The 18,545-nt window shown below is 45.7% G+C and overlaps 1 protein-coding gene across 1 annotated transcript in view; it reads left to right on the plus strand.

The window, feature by feature from the left end:
• TMC1 (transmembrane channel like 1) overlaps positions 1-17,913 on the plus strand; it is a 70,954-nt gene extending 53,041 nt beyond the window's left edge. Inside the window, exons 15-20 of the mRNA XM_081880952.1 lie at positions 8,895-8,962; positions 10,960-11,199; positions 14,635-14,760; positions 15,924-16,002; positions 16,116-16,230; positions 17,654-17,913. Of these exons, the coding sequence (XP_081737078.1) occupies positions 8,895-8,962; positions 10,960-11,199; positions 14,635-14,760; positions 15,924-16,002; positions 16,116-16,230; positions 17,654-17,814 (789 nt within the window). The 3' untranslated portion in view covers positions 17,815-17,913. The remainder of the gene's footprint in view (positions 1-8,894; positions 8,963-10,959; positions 11,200-14,634; positions 14,761-15,923; positions 16,003-16,115; positions 16,231-17,653) is intronic.
• The last annotated feature ends 632 nt before the right edge of the window (positions 17,914-18,545 follow it).

The raw sequence follows: 18,545 nt of genomic DNA on the forward strand, positions 1-18,545 counted from the left end.
TGTTGCTGGAGAGCGCTGACTTTTTCCTGTGAACAATTGGATTTTAAACAACTACCCATGAGTAGAACGGAAAATTGGATCTTTAAATACCTTAATTTGGCGCCGAAGCGGGAAGGTCATAAACAGGAAGTCTGCCTTCCGCTTTTGTAAATAGACTGACGCAAAGACGTTACAAGCTAAAGTCTTTGAAAGCTTTTGACAAAGGATTAAATCTCTATCGGTTAAAAATACAAAACCCCCCTTGGAAGCAGGTAAAGAGGGGGGGAATTTTGAACTTAGTAAGCCTGCAGGAGTGAGGGGAAAATCAAATTACCACAGCTCCAAACCTGGGAACCGGCCGCCAGATGACGTTTGGGGAAAGTTTATTGACAGAACAGATTTGACAGCTAGCTAAAATAAGAGTAAGATACTGTTTCCATTGTCCTCTTCTGCATTTAAAATGGAGGAAAAAGTAATTGAAAATCGAAACTATGTTTATTGCTTGAGTTGTGCTTGAAAGAACTGATACAAGTGGAGACTGTTTCCTTCTAGAGGGAGCCTTTGAAATTGTTATAGGAGTGTAACTGGGAGGTCTCCAGCTGCAAGATAAGGATTCTGAGAACCAGAGATTGACCTTGGACCATTCAAAATGTTGATAGGAGAAGTTATTGTGACTGCATTATGTAAGATAAACTATTTGCTGGAAGAGCTTCATAAAAAGACGGATGACATGACTTTTAAAATTGATAATTTGGAACAGAAAGTGACTAATTTGAGACAAAAAGCGAGCACCAACACAGAAATAATTCAGGACCTGGCACAGGAACCTACTTTGGCAGAACAAATGGTGGAGGAAAAGGAGAAAGTCGTTGTTTTTGAACCTAAAATAACACAAGCGGGATCCTTAGTTTTACAGAAGCAAATTGAGGACTATAAATTGAGGCCTTTTATGATTGAATCTAGAAAAAGCCAGATTTTGAGGATCGGATCCCGGCTTGGACTGAAGAAGGAAAGTTGGAAAGATCCCTCGATCCAGGGATTAATTGACTTTTGGGACATGGACTTGGATTTGGAGGAGATTGAAGTTTTGGGGGCCTTTGGATTTGGAGGAATCTTGAAATACGTCCTGAAATACTTTATAGACCCTAGCTTCAACTATGGAAATTTGGCTGAACTGTCCAGAAGGAATAAAAGTATTGTTAGGATGGAGTTCTCTCGAGATTTGCTCTCTAGCATTAAAGAATATGAAGAAGATCTGCAGAAGGGACCTGGAAAAGAGTTAAGAGCCTCAGACATAAGATCTCCAGGTTGATGGACTATATGGAATTGACAGAAAGGACTGGCAGAATCCGAAACCAGGGAGAGGAGTTGATGGAAGAAGATTGGAAAATTTAAAGTTTATATATAGAAATATCGCAAAATTAATGAGTGATGGAAAAATGGTGGATTGATATTTTATGGATTTAGCAGAAATGTAATAGAGAAAGATGGAAAGGATTTGCTGAAATAACTAGTAGAAGTGGAATACAAAAAGGGAGGTGAGAGGAGGTCGAGGAAACAAGGGAATGAAAGAAAGAGTATTGAAAAGGGGGGTGTATTATTATTATTATTTTAAATAGTTTTTGTTTTGTTTTATTTAGGGTTAGGGTTAGGGAGTGGGTTTGGTTTAGTTTAATTTAATGTGTTTAGTTTAATGGGTTTAGGTTGTGTTTTGTATTGTTTATATATTGTATTGTATTGTCTTTTTTTTCTCTTTTGTTTTTTCTCTTCTGTCTTTTTTCCTTTTAAAAGTAATAAATATTATTTTGAAAAAAAATGAAGTGGTCATGTCAGGGAACTGCCATCGGAGAGTCAGGTGGTGGAAGGGCTCACAGAGGCTAAGAGACCCTCGGATGCGGAGGAAGGAACCAGCAGGGGGAGAGGGAGAGTTCCTGCAGAAACTCAATCGGAGGGATGGCTCCAAGATGCTTCCAGTGAGAACAGCGCGGAAGGCTCAGGACCTCCGCTGGGGACGCCTACTCTGCGCAGGAAACTGTCACGTCGAGAATCCCGAAGGAGAGTTTCCGTCAAAGAACTCTTATGTTGGCGCAAATTCCGGAAACGCCCACTGACGGATTCTGCCAGCGATTGAGGTAGCCATGCATCCATGGCTCCGCTGACTGGGAGAGTTTAGAAACTGATTGCATGAGTTTAGAGCTCAACCATTTACGCACAAGCAGCCCCCTTAACCCATAACAGCAATCCGTCAGTCTTCGACGCTGCCTGTGCGAAAGAGAGGCATCATGAGCAACCCAACCGGAGACGGAGCAGCGGAAGGAGCTGGAGCGGGACCAACTCTGGAGGAGAGAAACAGAGCGTTGGAACACCAGCTGGCACTGCTAACGGCGCGTCTCGAGGAGAGGAGAGCTCAGGATGCACAAGGGAAGCCCACCCCCATCGCAAGGAAGGTACCGGGGTTGGTACAGAAATTCGGGGGTGACCCAAGAAGCTACCAAGCCTTTAAGACAGAAATGCAGTACGCACTGAACCTGCAGTTTGATGACTTTGCCGATGAGGAATCGAGAGTGGCTTTTGTGATTGGGCACCTCGAGGGAGGGGCTAGAGATTGAGTGAGGCCCCTGATGGCATCGAATAATGATGCCTTAAAAGACTTAAGGAAATTCTTTATCGCGATGGACTTGATGTTTTCCAGCCAGATTGAACAGGGAGTGGTACGCAGACAGTTAATGGCGTGCAAACAGGGGAATCAGTCCGTCAGAGAGTATTGGACACAGTTTACCATGCTTATACATAAATTGGGGTGGGACCTGTCTTCGGACCCGATACAAATGCTGTTTGAAGAAGGGCTAGCCCCAGCGGTGAAAGATGAACTTTCCCGTGCGCCCTGTTCGGAGTCCATGGATCAGCTGACCAAGGCGGCGCTTGCGATTGGAGCACGGCAGGAGGCAAGGGCTCTGGAGAAGCGGGAAGGGAGAGGAGAGCATTGGAGTGATTTCTGCATTCCTGAGATGCCGGAGCAACCTTCCCCGCCAGTGGAACCGATGGAGATTGGGACTGCGCGCGCGTGTGGAATTTCAAACGTCAACGAAGGGCGGAAGAAGGAGGGGAAGAGCGCCAAAAAATGCTTCCTCTGTCAACAGCCAGGACATTTTGCCAGGGTCTGCCCACAAAGGAAGGGATGGCAAGGAATGGTGGGGGCTGTTGGGAGTGAGGAGGAGGGGGTTAAGGAGCAGGTAAAAGCCAACGCCTGGCTGCCAGCGACAGGGCACAGAAGCCAGGCCAAGGATCAGTGAACGTGCCCAAGCCTGAACCCCCAAGAGCGGCTCTAGTCGTAGAGGTGCTGCTAGAGCTACCCAATGGACATCCACTCACGATAAAAGCCCTGTTAGACTCAGGCAGCTCCTGCAATTTCATGAGTAAGGAGTTTGCATCAGAGCACCAGATACAGACGCTGCCCTTAAGTAATTCCTTGCAGGTGACAACGATTGATGAGAGGGAACTTCTGGGAGGGGAAGTGAACCAACAAACGGTCCCCATGACAATGAGGGTGGCAAGGCACACGGAAGTCATTGCATTTCATGTAGCCACCCTGGCCGGGCCGCCCATCATATTAGGAATGAGCTGGCTGGCGCTACATGTCCCGCTAGTGGGATGGCACCAGCGGACAGTCTCTTTTGGGTCAGTTCATTGCCTAGAACACTGCAAGGGAAGAGAAACTCAGGGGTTGGCCAGGGCAAGTCTGGCAGGGATGGTGGTGGGGGAAAAGGGAGAAATACCACCTGTCAGGGGTTCAGGGAGAGAGACGCAGATGAGGGAGGAGACAGAGAGTGAGGGGGAAGGATTCCAGAGTGACGAGGAAGAGGATGACAATGACCCAAGATTGTCCATGAGTCCGTCCAGTGAATCGGAGGACTCCCAAAAGGGAGCCCCTCTGGTCAAGCCAAGGGGAGCTAGAGGGGGAAGCAGTCAGGAGCAGGGAAACGAAGGGGGAACCCCCACTGGGAGTTGGAGAGCGAGACCGGCTGCTCCGCTGGAACGGAGTGAGGGGGGAGGAGTGACCAGTGTGTCAGAAGGAGCAGAACAGGAAGCAGAGAGGGGAAGGAGATCAGGGCAAAACGTCCTGCCGGAAGGGGAGGAAAGTAGTATCGAGGGCAGTGTAACTGTCGAAGGGAAGGTCAGGAGCAACGTACGCGCGCCAAGTTCAAAATGGGAGGCGCGCGGAAATGAAGAGAGTCCTGGGGAGGAGCCTGGTCCCAAAGCCCGAAGGAGGGGGGAGGAGGCGGCAGAGGATTCAGCCTCTGGAGAGTCCCGAAGGGAGAGAACACAGGGGGGCAGAAAGACCCTGCGGAAAAGGAAAGAGAGAAAGAGGTGGACCAGTACAAGCCTCTTAAACTGGTGTAGAGGCGGTACTGACTCAGAGGGGACTTCAGCGGTCTAAGCGTAACAGACGTAGAGTCACGGAACTCGGATGTAAAGCTAATAATGTTCTTCAATAAAAGCTTTTGTACATAAGCTGGAGTGGACTTTGGTCTCTTGTGAGCTGGGACCACGGGTGACTCTGACACCACCACAATACGCCGACCTGAGTGACGTCTTCAGCGAAAAGGAAGCAGATAGACTGCCCCCGCATAGACCCTTTGAGTGTCAAATTAACCTACTCCCAGGAGCCCAGCTACCAGTGGGCAAACTGTACGCCATGTCGGACAGGGAGATGCAGGAGTTAAGGGAGTTCATAGACAAGAACCTGAAACGAGGTTTCATCAGGGAGCCAAGAGCGGTGGGGGGTAGCCCAGTGTTTTTTGTGGACAAAAAAGACACTACTAAACCCAGGCTGGTTGTGGACTTCTGGGCCATAAATTCAGTGTCAGAACCAGTGGCCTTTCCCATGCCCAGAATTGATGACATTTTGACCAGGGTGAGGAAGGGAAAGATTTTTACCAAACTGGACCTGAGGGGGGCGTATAACCTGATACGGATGAGGAAAGGGGATGAATGGAAAACCACCATGTTCACCCCCTTGGGGGCCTTTGAGTATCTCGTTATGCCCTTCGGTTTACAGGGGGGCTCAGCATGCTTCCAATCCTTCATGAATCACGTCCTGGGACCTTTGCTTTATAAGAACTGTGTGGCCTTCTTAGATGACGTGTTGGTCTACTCAGAGGACGAGGAGCAGCATGTCCGAGATGTCCGGGAGGTCCTAAGCAGGCTGCAAGCAAACCAGCTGTGGGTAAAACTGGAGAAATGCCAGTTCCATACCAGAGAGGTGGAATTCCTGGGGTACCGTTTGTCAGACAAGGGATTGGCCATGGATCCCAGCAAAGTCCAAGCGGTACTGGAATGGAAGACACCCAGAACCAGGAAGGACGTGCAGAGATTCCTGGGGTTTGGAAACTTCTATTGGAAGTTCATCAAAAACTTTGCCCATTTAACGGCTCCCATCACCGATTGCCTCAGTAGTAAGAAGAAATTCGCCTGGACGGAAGAGGCGCAGCGAGCGTTTGAACAGCTAAAGAAAGCGTTTGCGTCGGAGGAACAGCTCTTGCATGTAGAGCTACAAAAACCGATGAGGGTAGAAACGGACGCATCGGATCGAGCGGTAGGGGCGGTGCTTCTCCAACCGGGAAAGGATGCGTCGGACTGGAGACCGTGTGCCTTCTTCTCGCGGAAGTTGAATAAATCTGAAAGGAACTACACAATGTACGACCGGGAGCTGCTCGCCATTCATGAAGCGTTTCGGTGGTGGCGACACCTGCTGATTGGAGCGCAGCACAAGGTCCAGGTGTGCACGGACCACAAAAACCTGGAATATTGGAGAACGGCCCGAGTACTGAACCAGAGACAAGTGAGATGGGCACAGGAGTTCTCCAAATTCCATTTTGAGATTCGCTACGTACCGGGGGCAGAGAACGTAAGGGCGGACGCCCTCTCTCGTAAGCCAGAGTATATGGAGGGGGAGGGAGCGCCCGAAGAAAGACATGTCATACCCGAGGACCACTGGGTGTGCGGGGCAGCATTGGTGGGGCAACGAGAACTATTGGAAGGGACAGAGAACGATGAATACGCCCAAGATAAGCTCAGAGGGCTCAGGAGGGCCGGGGAGAACACCGGGGGGTTCGAGGAAAGGAACGGGCATTGTATTACAAAGGGGCCTTGTACATACCAGAAGGGGAGTTGAGGGGTAGAGTACTCAAACAACTGCACGACAGCCCCACCGCGGGGCACTTTGGGCAACACAAAACAATGTGGTTAGTTACCAGACAGTTCTGGTGGCCCAAGGTGAGGGAAGATGTACGAGAGTATGTAAGGGGGTGCGACCGCTGCCAACGAGCAAAGGGGGAGAGGGCGGCACCGGCAGGGTTGCTAGAACCATTACCCACACCCGAACGGCCATGGGAGGCAGTGTCCATAGATTTTATGACGGATTTACCAAGATCCAAGGGGGAAACTGCGGTAATGGTAGTGGTAGACCTGTTAACCAAGATGTGCCACTTTATAGCTTGCTCACATGCGGTAACGGCCAAAGAAACCGCCAGGTTGTTCATAAAACACATATTTAGGTTGCATGGCGCCCCCTTGAGGGTGGTCTCAGACAGAGGGAAACAATTTACTTCCAGGTTCTGGAGAAAGCTCATGAGCTTACTGCATGTGGAGGTCAATTTCTCGACCGCCAGACACCCAGAAACCAATGGGCAGGCGGAAAGAGCAAACAGTATTCTGCAGCAATATCTGAGGTGTTATGTGAATGACAGAGAGAATGATTGGGTAGAGAAACTAGCCCTGGCCGAATTCGCCTACAATAACGCGGAGAATGTGTCCACGGGCATGAGTCCATTTATGGCCAATTATGGGTGCCACCCCAGGGCCTTCCCAGGGGAAGGAGGGGAAAGATGGAGCGTACCGGCAGCAGAACATTTTGTGGAAGAAATGGAAGCTATACATCAACAGCTCAAAATGAATTTGGATAGGGCCAAGGAAGAATACAAGAAGCAGGCAGATAGGAGCAGAAGGGAAGGAGAAACCATAAGGGTGGGGGACCGGGTGTGGTTGTCAACCCAAGGGTTACCATTCAAGGGAGGGTGCAAGAAATTGAGACCGAAACGATTGGGACCCTTTGAGGTCATACAACAGGTCAATCCGGTGGCCTTTAAACTCAGGCTGCCAGACAACATGAAACTGCACCCTGTATTCCATAGGTCATTACTATCACCATACCGGGAGGGGCGGGAATTTTGGGGACGTGAAGGTGAGGTTCCCGCAGCACCGCAAGTAGAAGAGAGGGAGCGCAGCAGTCATGTAGCAGAAATACTCGACTCTCGGTGGAAGGGCAAACAGGTGGAGTATTTAGTGGCTTGGGAAGGAGAACCGGAGTCCGAAAATACCTGGGTACCAGCAGAAACAGTCAGAGATGAGGTTTTAGTGGGAACGTTTCATTGCCGGTTCCCACGGAAGCCTCAGCCCATGGCTAGGTTCTGGGAAGAACAATTCGGCACCACTGACGAGGAAGAGGAGTTCGAGGGGTTTCCAGAATCAGTACAGGAAGAGGACGAAGACTCAGATGGGGAAGAGTATTCGGGAAGAAGGGACAATAGTAGGTGGGGAGCAGTTTTCGAGTCATCCGAAGATGAGGAGGATTCTTTCCGGGGTTTCCCAGTCTCACCACCCAGAGATGAGGGGGAAACGGGGGGTAAGGGGGGTCCTGGAGGGGAGGTGGATGTCAGGGAACTGCCATCGGAGAGTCAGGTGGTGGAAGGGCTCACAGAGGCTGAGACCCTCGGATGCGGAGGAAGGAACCAGCAGGGGGAGAGGGAGAGTTCCTGCAGAAACTCAATCGGAGGGATGGCTCCAAGATGCTTCCAGTGAGAACAGCGCGGAAGGCTCAGGACCTCCGCTGGGGACGCCTACTCTGCGCAGGAAACTGTCACGTCGAGAATCCCGAAGGAGAGTTTCCGTCAAAGAACTCTTATGTTGGCGCAAATTCCGGAAACGCCCACTGACGGATTCTGCCAGCGATTGAGGTAGCCATGCATCCATGGCTCCGCTGACTGGGAGAGTTTAGAAACTGATTGCATGAGTTTAGAGCTCAACCATTTACGCACAAGCAGCCCCCTTAACCCATAACAGGTCATAATCCAAAATGTTCATTAACTAGGCTGTTTGTAACCCCAGGCACCACTGTACTTAGTTGAGTCCAGACCATAACTTGGGTGCTGCGCCCCACTTTCTGCCCCCATAATAATGCCCCACATTGTGAATACAGATAAAATCTTAACCTAAATTAGAGGCATGTATGTAATTTGCTATTTGTGGATCTTTTGGACTATAGCTTCCATCAGCCCCAGCCAGCAGAGCCAATGGTGAGAGGTCATGGGAGTTGTAGTCTAACAGGGCACCTGGAAGGCACCTGGTTGGGGAAGGCTAGAGAAGCTGTTTCCATATGCTACATATTTTGGTTCAGTGAAACAAAGCATACATAACAAAGTTCAGTTTTTATTTTTGTACAGTTTAGTGTGGGGTTCAGAGGCAGAAGGGGGAGAACAGTTCTGTGTCTGATCTTGAACTTTCTGACAACATCTATGACCTGAAACAGAAAGAAACACTGGTTATTACTTGTTTTGTACTTAAAAAACCCCCTAAAACTCATTTTATTGTTTAAAAATCAACATGTTAGATTCTATTACATCTATTATAGTGCCATGCAGGCCTAGAACTCTATATGAAAAACTCTACAGTCAGGTGTCATTTAAATATTATTTTGCATATGTTTTTCAGATTATATTATTGCCCCAGTTCTGGAGATTTGTTCATTTGCTTGGGGAAAAACTGTTCCTAATGCAAAATGATCAATATGCAATCTTTGCACATTGTTTTAAAGCTTTGTTGCAACTCTAAGAGAATTCATTATGCTTTCCCTTCAGCCTTCATATTCAGAATTTGATATTAGTGGAAATGTGTTGGGCCTGATCTTCAATCAAGGCATGATCTGGTAAGTGTGTCTTGGTGGAATACTGCATGAGAGATCTTGTAGAAGTGGCTGTACTTAAGGTTAAGGTTTGCCAATGTGACTGAATTCTTCTGCTTTGCTTGTCAAATCTCTGATATAAATGTGGAAAATCACACTTGTCACCTCTGGTCTTGATTCTCCACTTCATTGTACCAGCTTTACTGTGGTGTGACTTCACTGAAATCATGCCTGGACGCTGTGAAATAAGCTGTTATAAATTGAGAGTAACAAATGGTGACTCAATCATGAGTCCTTCTCTGAAGACATAGTCATGTTGGATGCCACCTTTCAGGTGTGACAAATTCAGCTATTGTTGTTGTCAGACTTTTGGAATATACAGGGCATATACAGGGCAATCATTATTAGTTTCTTATTCGGTGTTGCTTCCTTGCTCTTACATTTGGCTCCTCCAATGTGACAAAAACACAGGAGGCTATAAATATTGTGGCAAATCATGAATGTGGGAGTTGGTGTTTACCTTTCAAGAAAGACCCATGCCTTCACACTCCACCATTGGCAAGCACTGCTGTGGATCCCCCTGAGCTCAATGCTATACGATAGACATGTTTCTGCGTTTATGCTGTAATAAATTCAGTTTGACCCTTCAGCTACAGCAGTCAGTTATTAATTTAGGAATAAACTATTCAATTATGAATAAAACAAACAATTATAAAGAAGCAGGAACATAGCTTCAGAGTGGTTGGTTGGCATCCCTGTCTTAGGAGACAATGGAAGAATGTGCCTTTGGAGGTAAAGTCAAACTATTGGAAGGTTACAGCACCTGTTGTGGCTGTAGAGACATGGGAGAGACATGCTTGAGAGAGTTCCCCCTAGATCCATCCATGTCACTGGAGGTGCAGAAGTTTGTAGTGGCCAGGAGGGCTCTCTTCCAGTTTCCACTGGTACACCACCTACAGCCAATCCTGGAAAGGACGCGATAGTGCAGGTCTTGGCAGCCTCTAGACTGGACTACTGCAGTGCGCTCTGTGTGTGCTGCCCTTAAGGTTGATTTTGAAATTGCAGCTAATGCAGAATTCTGTGCCCCAACGTTTGCCCAGAATAGCTCCACATCAGCATATTACACATGTGGTAGTTTTGACCTTCCAGCTATGATATTGAACTATTACATTAAGGAGGAGAATAGTGAAATACCAGAAATTATTTTTTCAAATATATTACTCACCCCATTTCATTCAAATATTAATTTGGGGACAGGTGGGGGGCGTGCTCTAACATCAGATTTCATATGCATTCCCAGAAACAGATGACACCAGCTTTCAATGCAAACTGAAATTTGCATAAAATGTTAGGAAAAAATCTGATAGTTACCTCAAAATTAAGGTCATACGTTGTCATAATGTTTCTTCTCTTTTGTTTGGTATAATTCCATTTTAGCTCTGCTAGATCCCAATTCAGTTTAATCCATTCTATACCAGGCAGAAGAGAAAACAAGAGCAGAGAAAAACTACATGAGCTCCCTATAGTTTAATCTCACGCTTTTGCAAATACCAGTAAGCACTACCTGTAGGGATCGCTAAACAATCACACTATGACAAAATGAAATACACTTTGATTCAGGAAACAATGCGAACAATCTGGCAACTGTAATAAATGATAATAATAGATCAATCCAACCAGGTTGGGGGAATAGAGTAGCAGAGGAGGATGAACTGTGTGGAGGGTGGTGTGTGTGCATGCATGCATGCATTTTCCCAGGGGGGCTTATCATGTTTATTATTGTGTACCTGTGATAAGATAAGAACTATATTAACTTAATCTTTATAAACATGGCTGTTTTGAAAGCACCTATCTCCAAATACGAACCAATATGGACTAGCAGAGTGTTGGGAGGGGCAAATCCTTAGAAGATCCAAGGGTTTGTGGTTGGGAAAGCAAAGGGATATAAAAGCTAAAGAGTTACTACCATAGAACCCCCTTTGTAGATTTTTATGAGAAAATGGCTTATTGAATGTTCATAGGATGGGCTCTTTTTATGCACCATGTCTGCCGGCAATCAACGTCATCCGTCTCCATACATCCATGTACCTGCAGTGCTGGGCTGTGATGTGCTGCAATGTTCCCCATGAGAGAGTCTTCAAAGCCTCACGATCAAACAACTTCTACATGGCCATGCTGCTGTTTATTCTCTTCCTCTCCACGCTGCCAGTTGTCTACACAGTTGTTTCCGTCCCTCCATCCTTTGACTGTGGTCCATTCAGGTTTACTGCATTTTATATCCATTTCTTCAAAGTCAGATGTAGGATTACTGAACAAATAACTATAACATTGGATGCACTTTCATGAAAGATAGGTGTGACAAAGACAGTATACATACAATACCTTTAAAGCCCATTTGAAGCCCATTTTCCCCTTCAAAGAATTCTGGGCACTGTAGTTTGTTCATTATTGCTGGAAATTTGAACTCTACGACAAGTATACTACAGTGCCCAGAATTCTTAGAGGGGGGAAATGGGCTTCAAATGTGCTCTAAAGGTATATTGTGTATGCCAACAGATAACAGGGTCACTTATATTTAAAAATTAATAATTCCAGTCCAATGCAGGGCCTTTATGTTAGCCTGAGTAAACATTTTCCCCTCAGCTTTTGTGAAGGACAGATATTTAAACATCCCCAGAAACATTGCAGATGTTCTTTGAATGTGCCAGACTCTGCAGAACATATTCTTTTCTACTATGAACTGAATAAGGTATACTTACTTCTGAGTAACTATGTAAAAGATGCTGCTGCACAGGGGTACCTGGACAAGGCAGTGTCTCAGCTGCGCTTCAGATTTGCATTCTGCATGTAGCATTTATTATGTTGAATGGGGAAAAAGTCAGGAACAAATATATATAAGTGGGATACAATAACTGTGGGAGAAAATAATGTAGGAGGGGAAAGTACAGGTCAAATTGAACTAGATGTTAATGTGGGATTGTTCCTGATTTTTAAATTTCTACGTCTCTGAAGGGCCTATTACTCATGCCTTGTTTCAATTTCCAGAAGTCATACAAAATATTTTGCTTGCCAAAACAAATCATATCCCCATAGATCTATGGCATTTTAAAAAAAGAGAATATGGCCTGTTGCTTTATTTGAATGAACAGTGTTTGTGAATTTAGCTGGGTCACATTGTCCTCAACTCTCTACACTGACTTCCCATCCCCTTTGCATTTCCAGAACAAGCTATTTGTCTTTACCTTTTAAACCTCTTTGGAGTTTTGTTATTATTTGCCCAGATCCTCCAAGTGTCCCTATTTCCAGGGACAGTTCTGGATTTACAGAAGCTGTCCCGGTTTCTGATTTGATCCCGGACTGTCCCGTTTTTCCTTAGGATGTCCCTATTTTCGTCAGAGAAATATTGGAGGTTATGGAGTTATGTGACCCCTGAGTCATCTGAAGGAAGTTCTGTGTAGGAAAGTTTATGCCCAGAGTGGCTGGGGCAACCCAGTCAGCTGGGTGGGCTATAAATAATAAAATGATGGTGGTGGAATAGGATGTCCCTACTTTCATCAGAGAAATGTTGCCGTGCAGGATATGCCACTTCTCTGCTACTCTCTGTGTCTTTCTGCTTCCTTCCACAACTGTGCATATTCTCCTGCACTGCCTGGCACAGGTTTGTTTGGCCAGAGAGACTGTTTTTCTCATATCATACCCACCTGCCCCACGTCTGATGTGATATGTGACATTAAGTGTGGGGCAGATAATGACATGGCTACAGAGAAACAATTGACAACTTCAAGTGAGTTCCTGATTGTTTCTTTGGAAGCTGGGCTGGCAGATAGCAAGCTCTACTGGGATTGGCAAGATGAAGGATATTTATGTTGGAAAGATAGGGATAGAGTAGGGACAAATATGGATTGTGGCAAACATTGTGCGCACACTGCTTCTCAAACCAGCAGTGGGAGTGCACTGGATGCAGAGTAAACTGGAGCATGTCCACAACCTTCAGGTCCTGGCCTGCTGGCTAGATCTAGTATCCCAGTGCTGGCCTAGACTGCTTCCCAAAATACTTAGAATGCTACCTCCCTATCTCTTCCCCTTCCAGTTAGAGCCAGTGCTTCCCTCTTTGCCGCTTGAGGTGAAACAGGAAGTACCAGCCTGCCCTGCCGCCGCCATCCCACCAAAACATCCCTCACCCGGGTTGCACAGCAGTGCCATGTGGCTGTGGGTCTTGGCAATATCTCACAAGTTTGTGCTTTTCTTACTCAGCAAAGGGCCACTGATGTAAACAACAATACCAGTAATTATTACTGAGCTGTATGGAAACCCAGGTCCTTTGCTCTCAGACTCAAGATAAGGCCCAGATTCATTAACATGCTCCTTTGTTTCAAAATCTGGAAAAGACCTCAGGAAAGTCAATTGCTACAAAACAGGGGATACTGAGGATTGCTAGTTTTCATTTGTAATTATGGAAAGCCATGTGTGACATCTAGAGGTGGATCTGTATATATGCAGCCCCAGAACTTGTGCAAGGATATAAATGACCCTACTGTCTCATCAACTGCTTCCACTCTTGCACTATTTTGTAAAAAGCGCACATGAAACAACACATGGCACTTTCATGGGCAGCCCCATAACAAATGAATGTGTAATACCCTCCAGGGCTCTTTTAATGCAGGAGGGTCAGCAGTAAGAAATTCTTCTCCAGATGTTCTCAGGATTCACCTGAGTTGCTTGCAAATGTGAGTGCCCCTGTTTGAATGTCAGTGAGCAGGAGGGAAGTGAACAAGGCCCCGCTCTTCTCCCTCCTCTGAGCTGCTGCCTAGCCACTTGCCCTGGGCTGTAGGAAGGAAGATGCGTCTGGTGCGCCCTCAGCCCTGTGGAGAAACCCCTGCTATGTGTATCACTTGATTAGAGAGAATGCCTTGACTTTTGGTGTAAGCTCATGCACGCCTATTTCCAACATACAGAAAATTAACGTATCAGTGAAAAGGCTAGGCTACAATCTTCCTCTGTGAAATCAAATTTTCCTTGTAGGGGGTTGAAATATACTTGGGAGTCCTGTAGTGATTTCATGCTCTTTACTGCAGCTTGTAAAACAGTGATTGAATTGTGCCCCCAAACCTCAGGCTTTTATATACATTATTTACACAATGAGTCCCGTCTGATTGGCTGATTCTGCTTCCCTCCTGGAGCCTGATTGGTCTTTTCCTGCAAGCCAATCAGTTGTTGCATTCTGGGATCCTACTTGCCTATTGTTCTAGGATCCAAGCTTAGTACATAACAGGGGTATTTGGGGATGGAGGAGCCCACCACCCTTTCTGAAAAGACGAATAAGCATCCAGTCATGTGAACTGCCACATTTGCAGTATGTATACATTGAAAGCACTGTTATACCATTTTTATCGTCATTGCTCCCCCCCGCAAAAAAACCCCTAGGAAATGTAATTTGTTAAGGGTGCTGAGAGTTGTTAGGAGACCCCTGTTCCCCTCCAAAAGCTAAAATTCCTTGAGTGGTTTAATATATCTGGTAGCAATAAAGACTGATTGGGTTATATTCTGGCATTACTATGGTTGTGAATTATTCATGGTTTTTTGTAATTGCTTCAGCTACACAAATAAATAATATTTGTATTTGTTATTAGTATTACTTTAACAAAAACACTATTTACATTCCCACCCTTTATCTCTGTGTGTCTTTGCACTAACAGTGGGAAAACCAGAATGTTTGAGGTCATTGGAGAAACTCTGGAGCATGATTTCCCTTCCTGGTTTCGGAAGGTTTTCAGACTTCTCTCAAACCCTGGTGTGATCCTGCCCTTCATACTACTGATGGTGTATGTACAGCACACATTTATATGCTTAAAAATAAATACATCCCCATTTTTTTTAGACATACGTAGAATGCATTCACTACCCAGTGGAGGCAGGAGGGCTAAAGGGATGGAGGGCGGAGAAAGTGGACTTCTCTTTTAATGGCCCTGAATTCAAAGCTGGCTCTATTGTTAGGCAGATTGAGATAATTGCCTTGAGGAGCAGAAGCTGGCAGGGGGCACAGCAACACCCCCCCTTTCTTCCTGATCCCACCAGCTGTTCCCTTCCTCCGTTTTGTGTGCCTCAGGCCTGTCATAAGCTCCTTGTTACGCTCAGGTGTGGTGGAAGATGCTATTCCACTGCCAGTGTTAGAAGTACAATTCATCTTTCAGGCCACTTGGCTCCTGCCAATGGAAGGAGCGGGTGAGGGCATGCCATATTGTCTTTGGCCTCAGGCAAGACCATGTCTTAGGCCATCCCTGCCAGAATTCTGAGATTATTGTTGACGGCAGCTTCACCTCAGAGTTCCTTTAAAGCAGCTAAACGGGGGTGGGGGGCAAGGATGAAATAGCAACTAAAGGATGTGTTTGTGTAAAAGTAGTACTTGACACAGCGTTGCAAGGACTCCAGAAACATCAAACCATAGTTTTTGTCTAGGGTGCAATTCACTTGCATCAGCTTCTGGTAAGGAAGATGGTTGTTATATCACTCTGCTTAAAATAGAGATGCATGAATCTGTCAATTTTGGATTATCTCAAGTGAAATGAATGTATTCTTCTATATTGCATTTTGTACATTATTTTCATTAATATATGCAGTTTTATTCACACTTTCCTCTAATATCCACATTGTCATTAGAGAACTATGTCAAAATATTGAGAGAAGTGTGAATTTCAAATGCCAACCTCTTTACCCTGGACTTTGGCACATGAGATATTTCTTTTAAGATCCACCCTATTCCCTTGACAGTAATTAGTTTTAGCTGATTTTAATATTATATTTGTTGTAAACCACCCTGGGACCTTATGGTGAAGTGCAGATAAGAAATAAAATAAATAACAGAAAAATAACTGTTTTGTTTCAAAATGCGAACTGAATGAAATTTCTCCCTATTTCTACTTTAAAAATGGTTTTTAATGGTTGTAATAATTATGTGACATAGCATATGTGGTTTTCCCCCATTTAGCCTGAGTATCTACTACCTCAACGCTATATCAAAAGGGTACCAAGATATGAATCTCGAGCTCAAGAAGAAATTGCAAAATGTAAGGATGCTGCAAAAGATTGTTGATGGGGTTTTTTGTTTGTTTGTTTCTCATTAGATGGTGATTATTCGTGAGACTAATTCTGGGATGTTCACTTTTGTTCTTCACATTAGCAAGCTGAGGAAAACAAAAGGAGGAACAAACTAAAGGCACAGCAAGCCCGGGGGGAGGCTGAAGAAAACCCTTTTGAGACAGCGCCCAAACCCAGCAATCCAAAAGAGGGTCAAGGTGAGGAAGAGTTTGAAATCCATTACAGCAAGCTGTCTCCTCAGCTGACAGTGATGCACAGAGCATCATTTCCTGCCAGGGATTCTGGGACTTGTAGTTTACAAACTGAAGGAGATTTACAGAGAAAATTATATTGACTTCGATACTAAGAGAAGTGAATGGAAGGGAATTCACAAAAGAAAACTTTCTTTTTTCCTTCTCTGCACTGCAGCCATCTGTGCCCCTTGAAAAACCTTTGCAGATGGCTGTTCTGTAGGATGTGGGATGGGTAGGAGGATTGTTGAAAACCAGGTGAAGAGCAGCTTAGTTTTGGACAACCCTCCAGAAACTCAGCTTTGTCCCATTGTTCACATACCCTCTAACATTTCGAGGCAAAAAACTGGGGTGCCGTCTTCTGGGGCTACCTTCCTGCACGAGTCACATGACTTATGCGAGATTGCAGCCCTCAAAAGTGCTTTTTGGGGGTGGGGTGAGATCATGACACCTAAAATGTCTGCTGTCTCTTGTGTGAAATAACAGGATCTCCCAGTTTTATCAGGACAGTTGGGGGGTGTTCAGGATATTTTCCCAAGTCTCCAGATAGGTCTTTTGGGGAGCTGTGGCTGGGGGGGATGGACAGATAGAGGGGGTGTAGAATGGGGCTGTGGGGCTAAGCAGAAGCAAAGGAAAACCAATGTGATTAGACTTCCACAGAATGGCTTTCCACCATTTTGGAATCTATGTGCATAGAAGTCCATTCTTAAGAGGCTTCCCTTTACATATGTACTTGCCTAATGTGGGCAGGGGGCCACAAGACCTTGGTGGGTGGGATTAGCAGTCTCTCAACCAAAAAACGTATGTGACATCCTTTCATGTTATGCATCCTAATGTAGTCTTTTCCAGTCCTGCATCCTACAGATATTTTTCCTGATTCTTGGCAATCTGGCTGGGACCGATGGAAGTTGCAGTTCCCTATCAGGATGAGGAGAACTGCATGAAGTCCAATGTCTTATGCCTTACATACTGTACCAAGACCTCCTAGCTGGTTTCAAACTAGTTTTGCAATTGCCTTCCCTCAGCTCAGTCAGAACATTAAAGACTGTTTTGTTTGAAGCAGAGGCCTGATAAGAAACTACTGATACTCTTGTCGCTCCTTTGCAGCCTAACCTTTTTGGCAAATGTTTGTGAAGGGTGCTATAACGTAGGTAGGCTGAAACAATAACTAGCTTCATTTCTTTGTTTATGTTACACAGTTTTTAGTCTGCTATCCGTATTGGAACCCCTCCCAAGACCACAGGCCTAGAGCAGGCTCAGTTCCAACCTTTGACCACTAGGTGCCAACCACAGAAGCATGTCTTACATGTGCCATGTTTCAGTCCAGAATTTGCATTCTGGCTTTGGGTTCAAAAAATAAGTCCTGTTTTCCCCCCAACAATGTTTTCAGATAAAGAAAAAGGAGCAAATGAGACCAAGAAAAAGCCAGGTGAACAGAAGGAAGAAAAACCAGGTATTGCAAATGGAAGCCAACCTCCCTGTGGCAGAGGACGAGGTGGCCCTGTGCCTCCCCCACAGATAGCAGTGACCCGGCCAGCGGCTCCAAGGTAAGGTTACCAGATGTCCCCGTTTCCCAGGGACAGTCCCCGGATTTTCATCTCAGTCCCCACACAAAATTCATTGAAGTTGAAAAGTGTCCCCAGATTCATTGAAAAAAATCTGGTAACCTTATTCCAAGGGTCAGTGGCATGAATGGATACACTCCCAGAAACCCACACTTTGCGGGCATGTCGCCAAGGATGCCAGGACCACCTCCATCGCTCCAATTTTAGTATATGGGCTGCCGAAGCGAAAACGCCAGGACCACCTCCAGATAGATAGATAATTTATTATGGTCGGAGACCAGCTTATAAAACACACTTGGAGGTACAACCCCAGAAGGAAAATAAACATTTAAAACAATGTACACCAATAAATATAAAAATTTATAAATGCAATAAGCGTATAGACACTTAAAACTTTAGGATAAGCTACCGCAGAGAGATGACCCAGAGTCACCCTTGGAACCGAGTTTGGGGATTATCTTAATGACCTAGTTTGGGTCGGGGGATGGTCTGCACCTACAGATCTGTACACAGAATCTGGTGACCGTCTGGGTCGTCTTATGATCTATGCCTAACCAGAAAAGGTCAAATTTTTGCTTTTCTGTGAGGTCAGCGAGCCTCACCAGTGGTCTCATCAATGGTCTCACTACGTGCCTCTTCATAAAAGGGACATCTAAAGAACAAGTGTTCTGGGCTTCCTATCTCCCCCGATGAACAGGCGCAAAGTCTCTGAGCATA

The sequence above is a fragment of the Podarcis erhardii genome, assembly GCF_964252035.2.
Source record: "Podarcis erhardii genome assembly, chromosome: 11".
Classification (NCBI taxonomy): domain Eukaryota; kingdom Metazoa; phylum Chordata; class Lepidosauria; order Squamata; family Lacertidae; genus Podarcis; species Podarcis erhardii.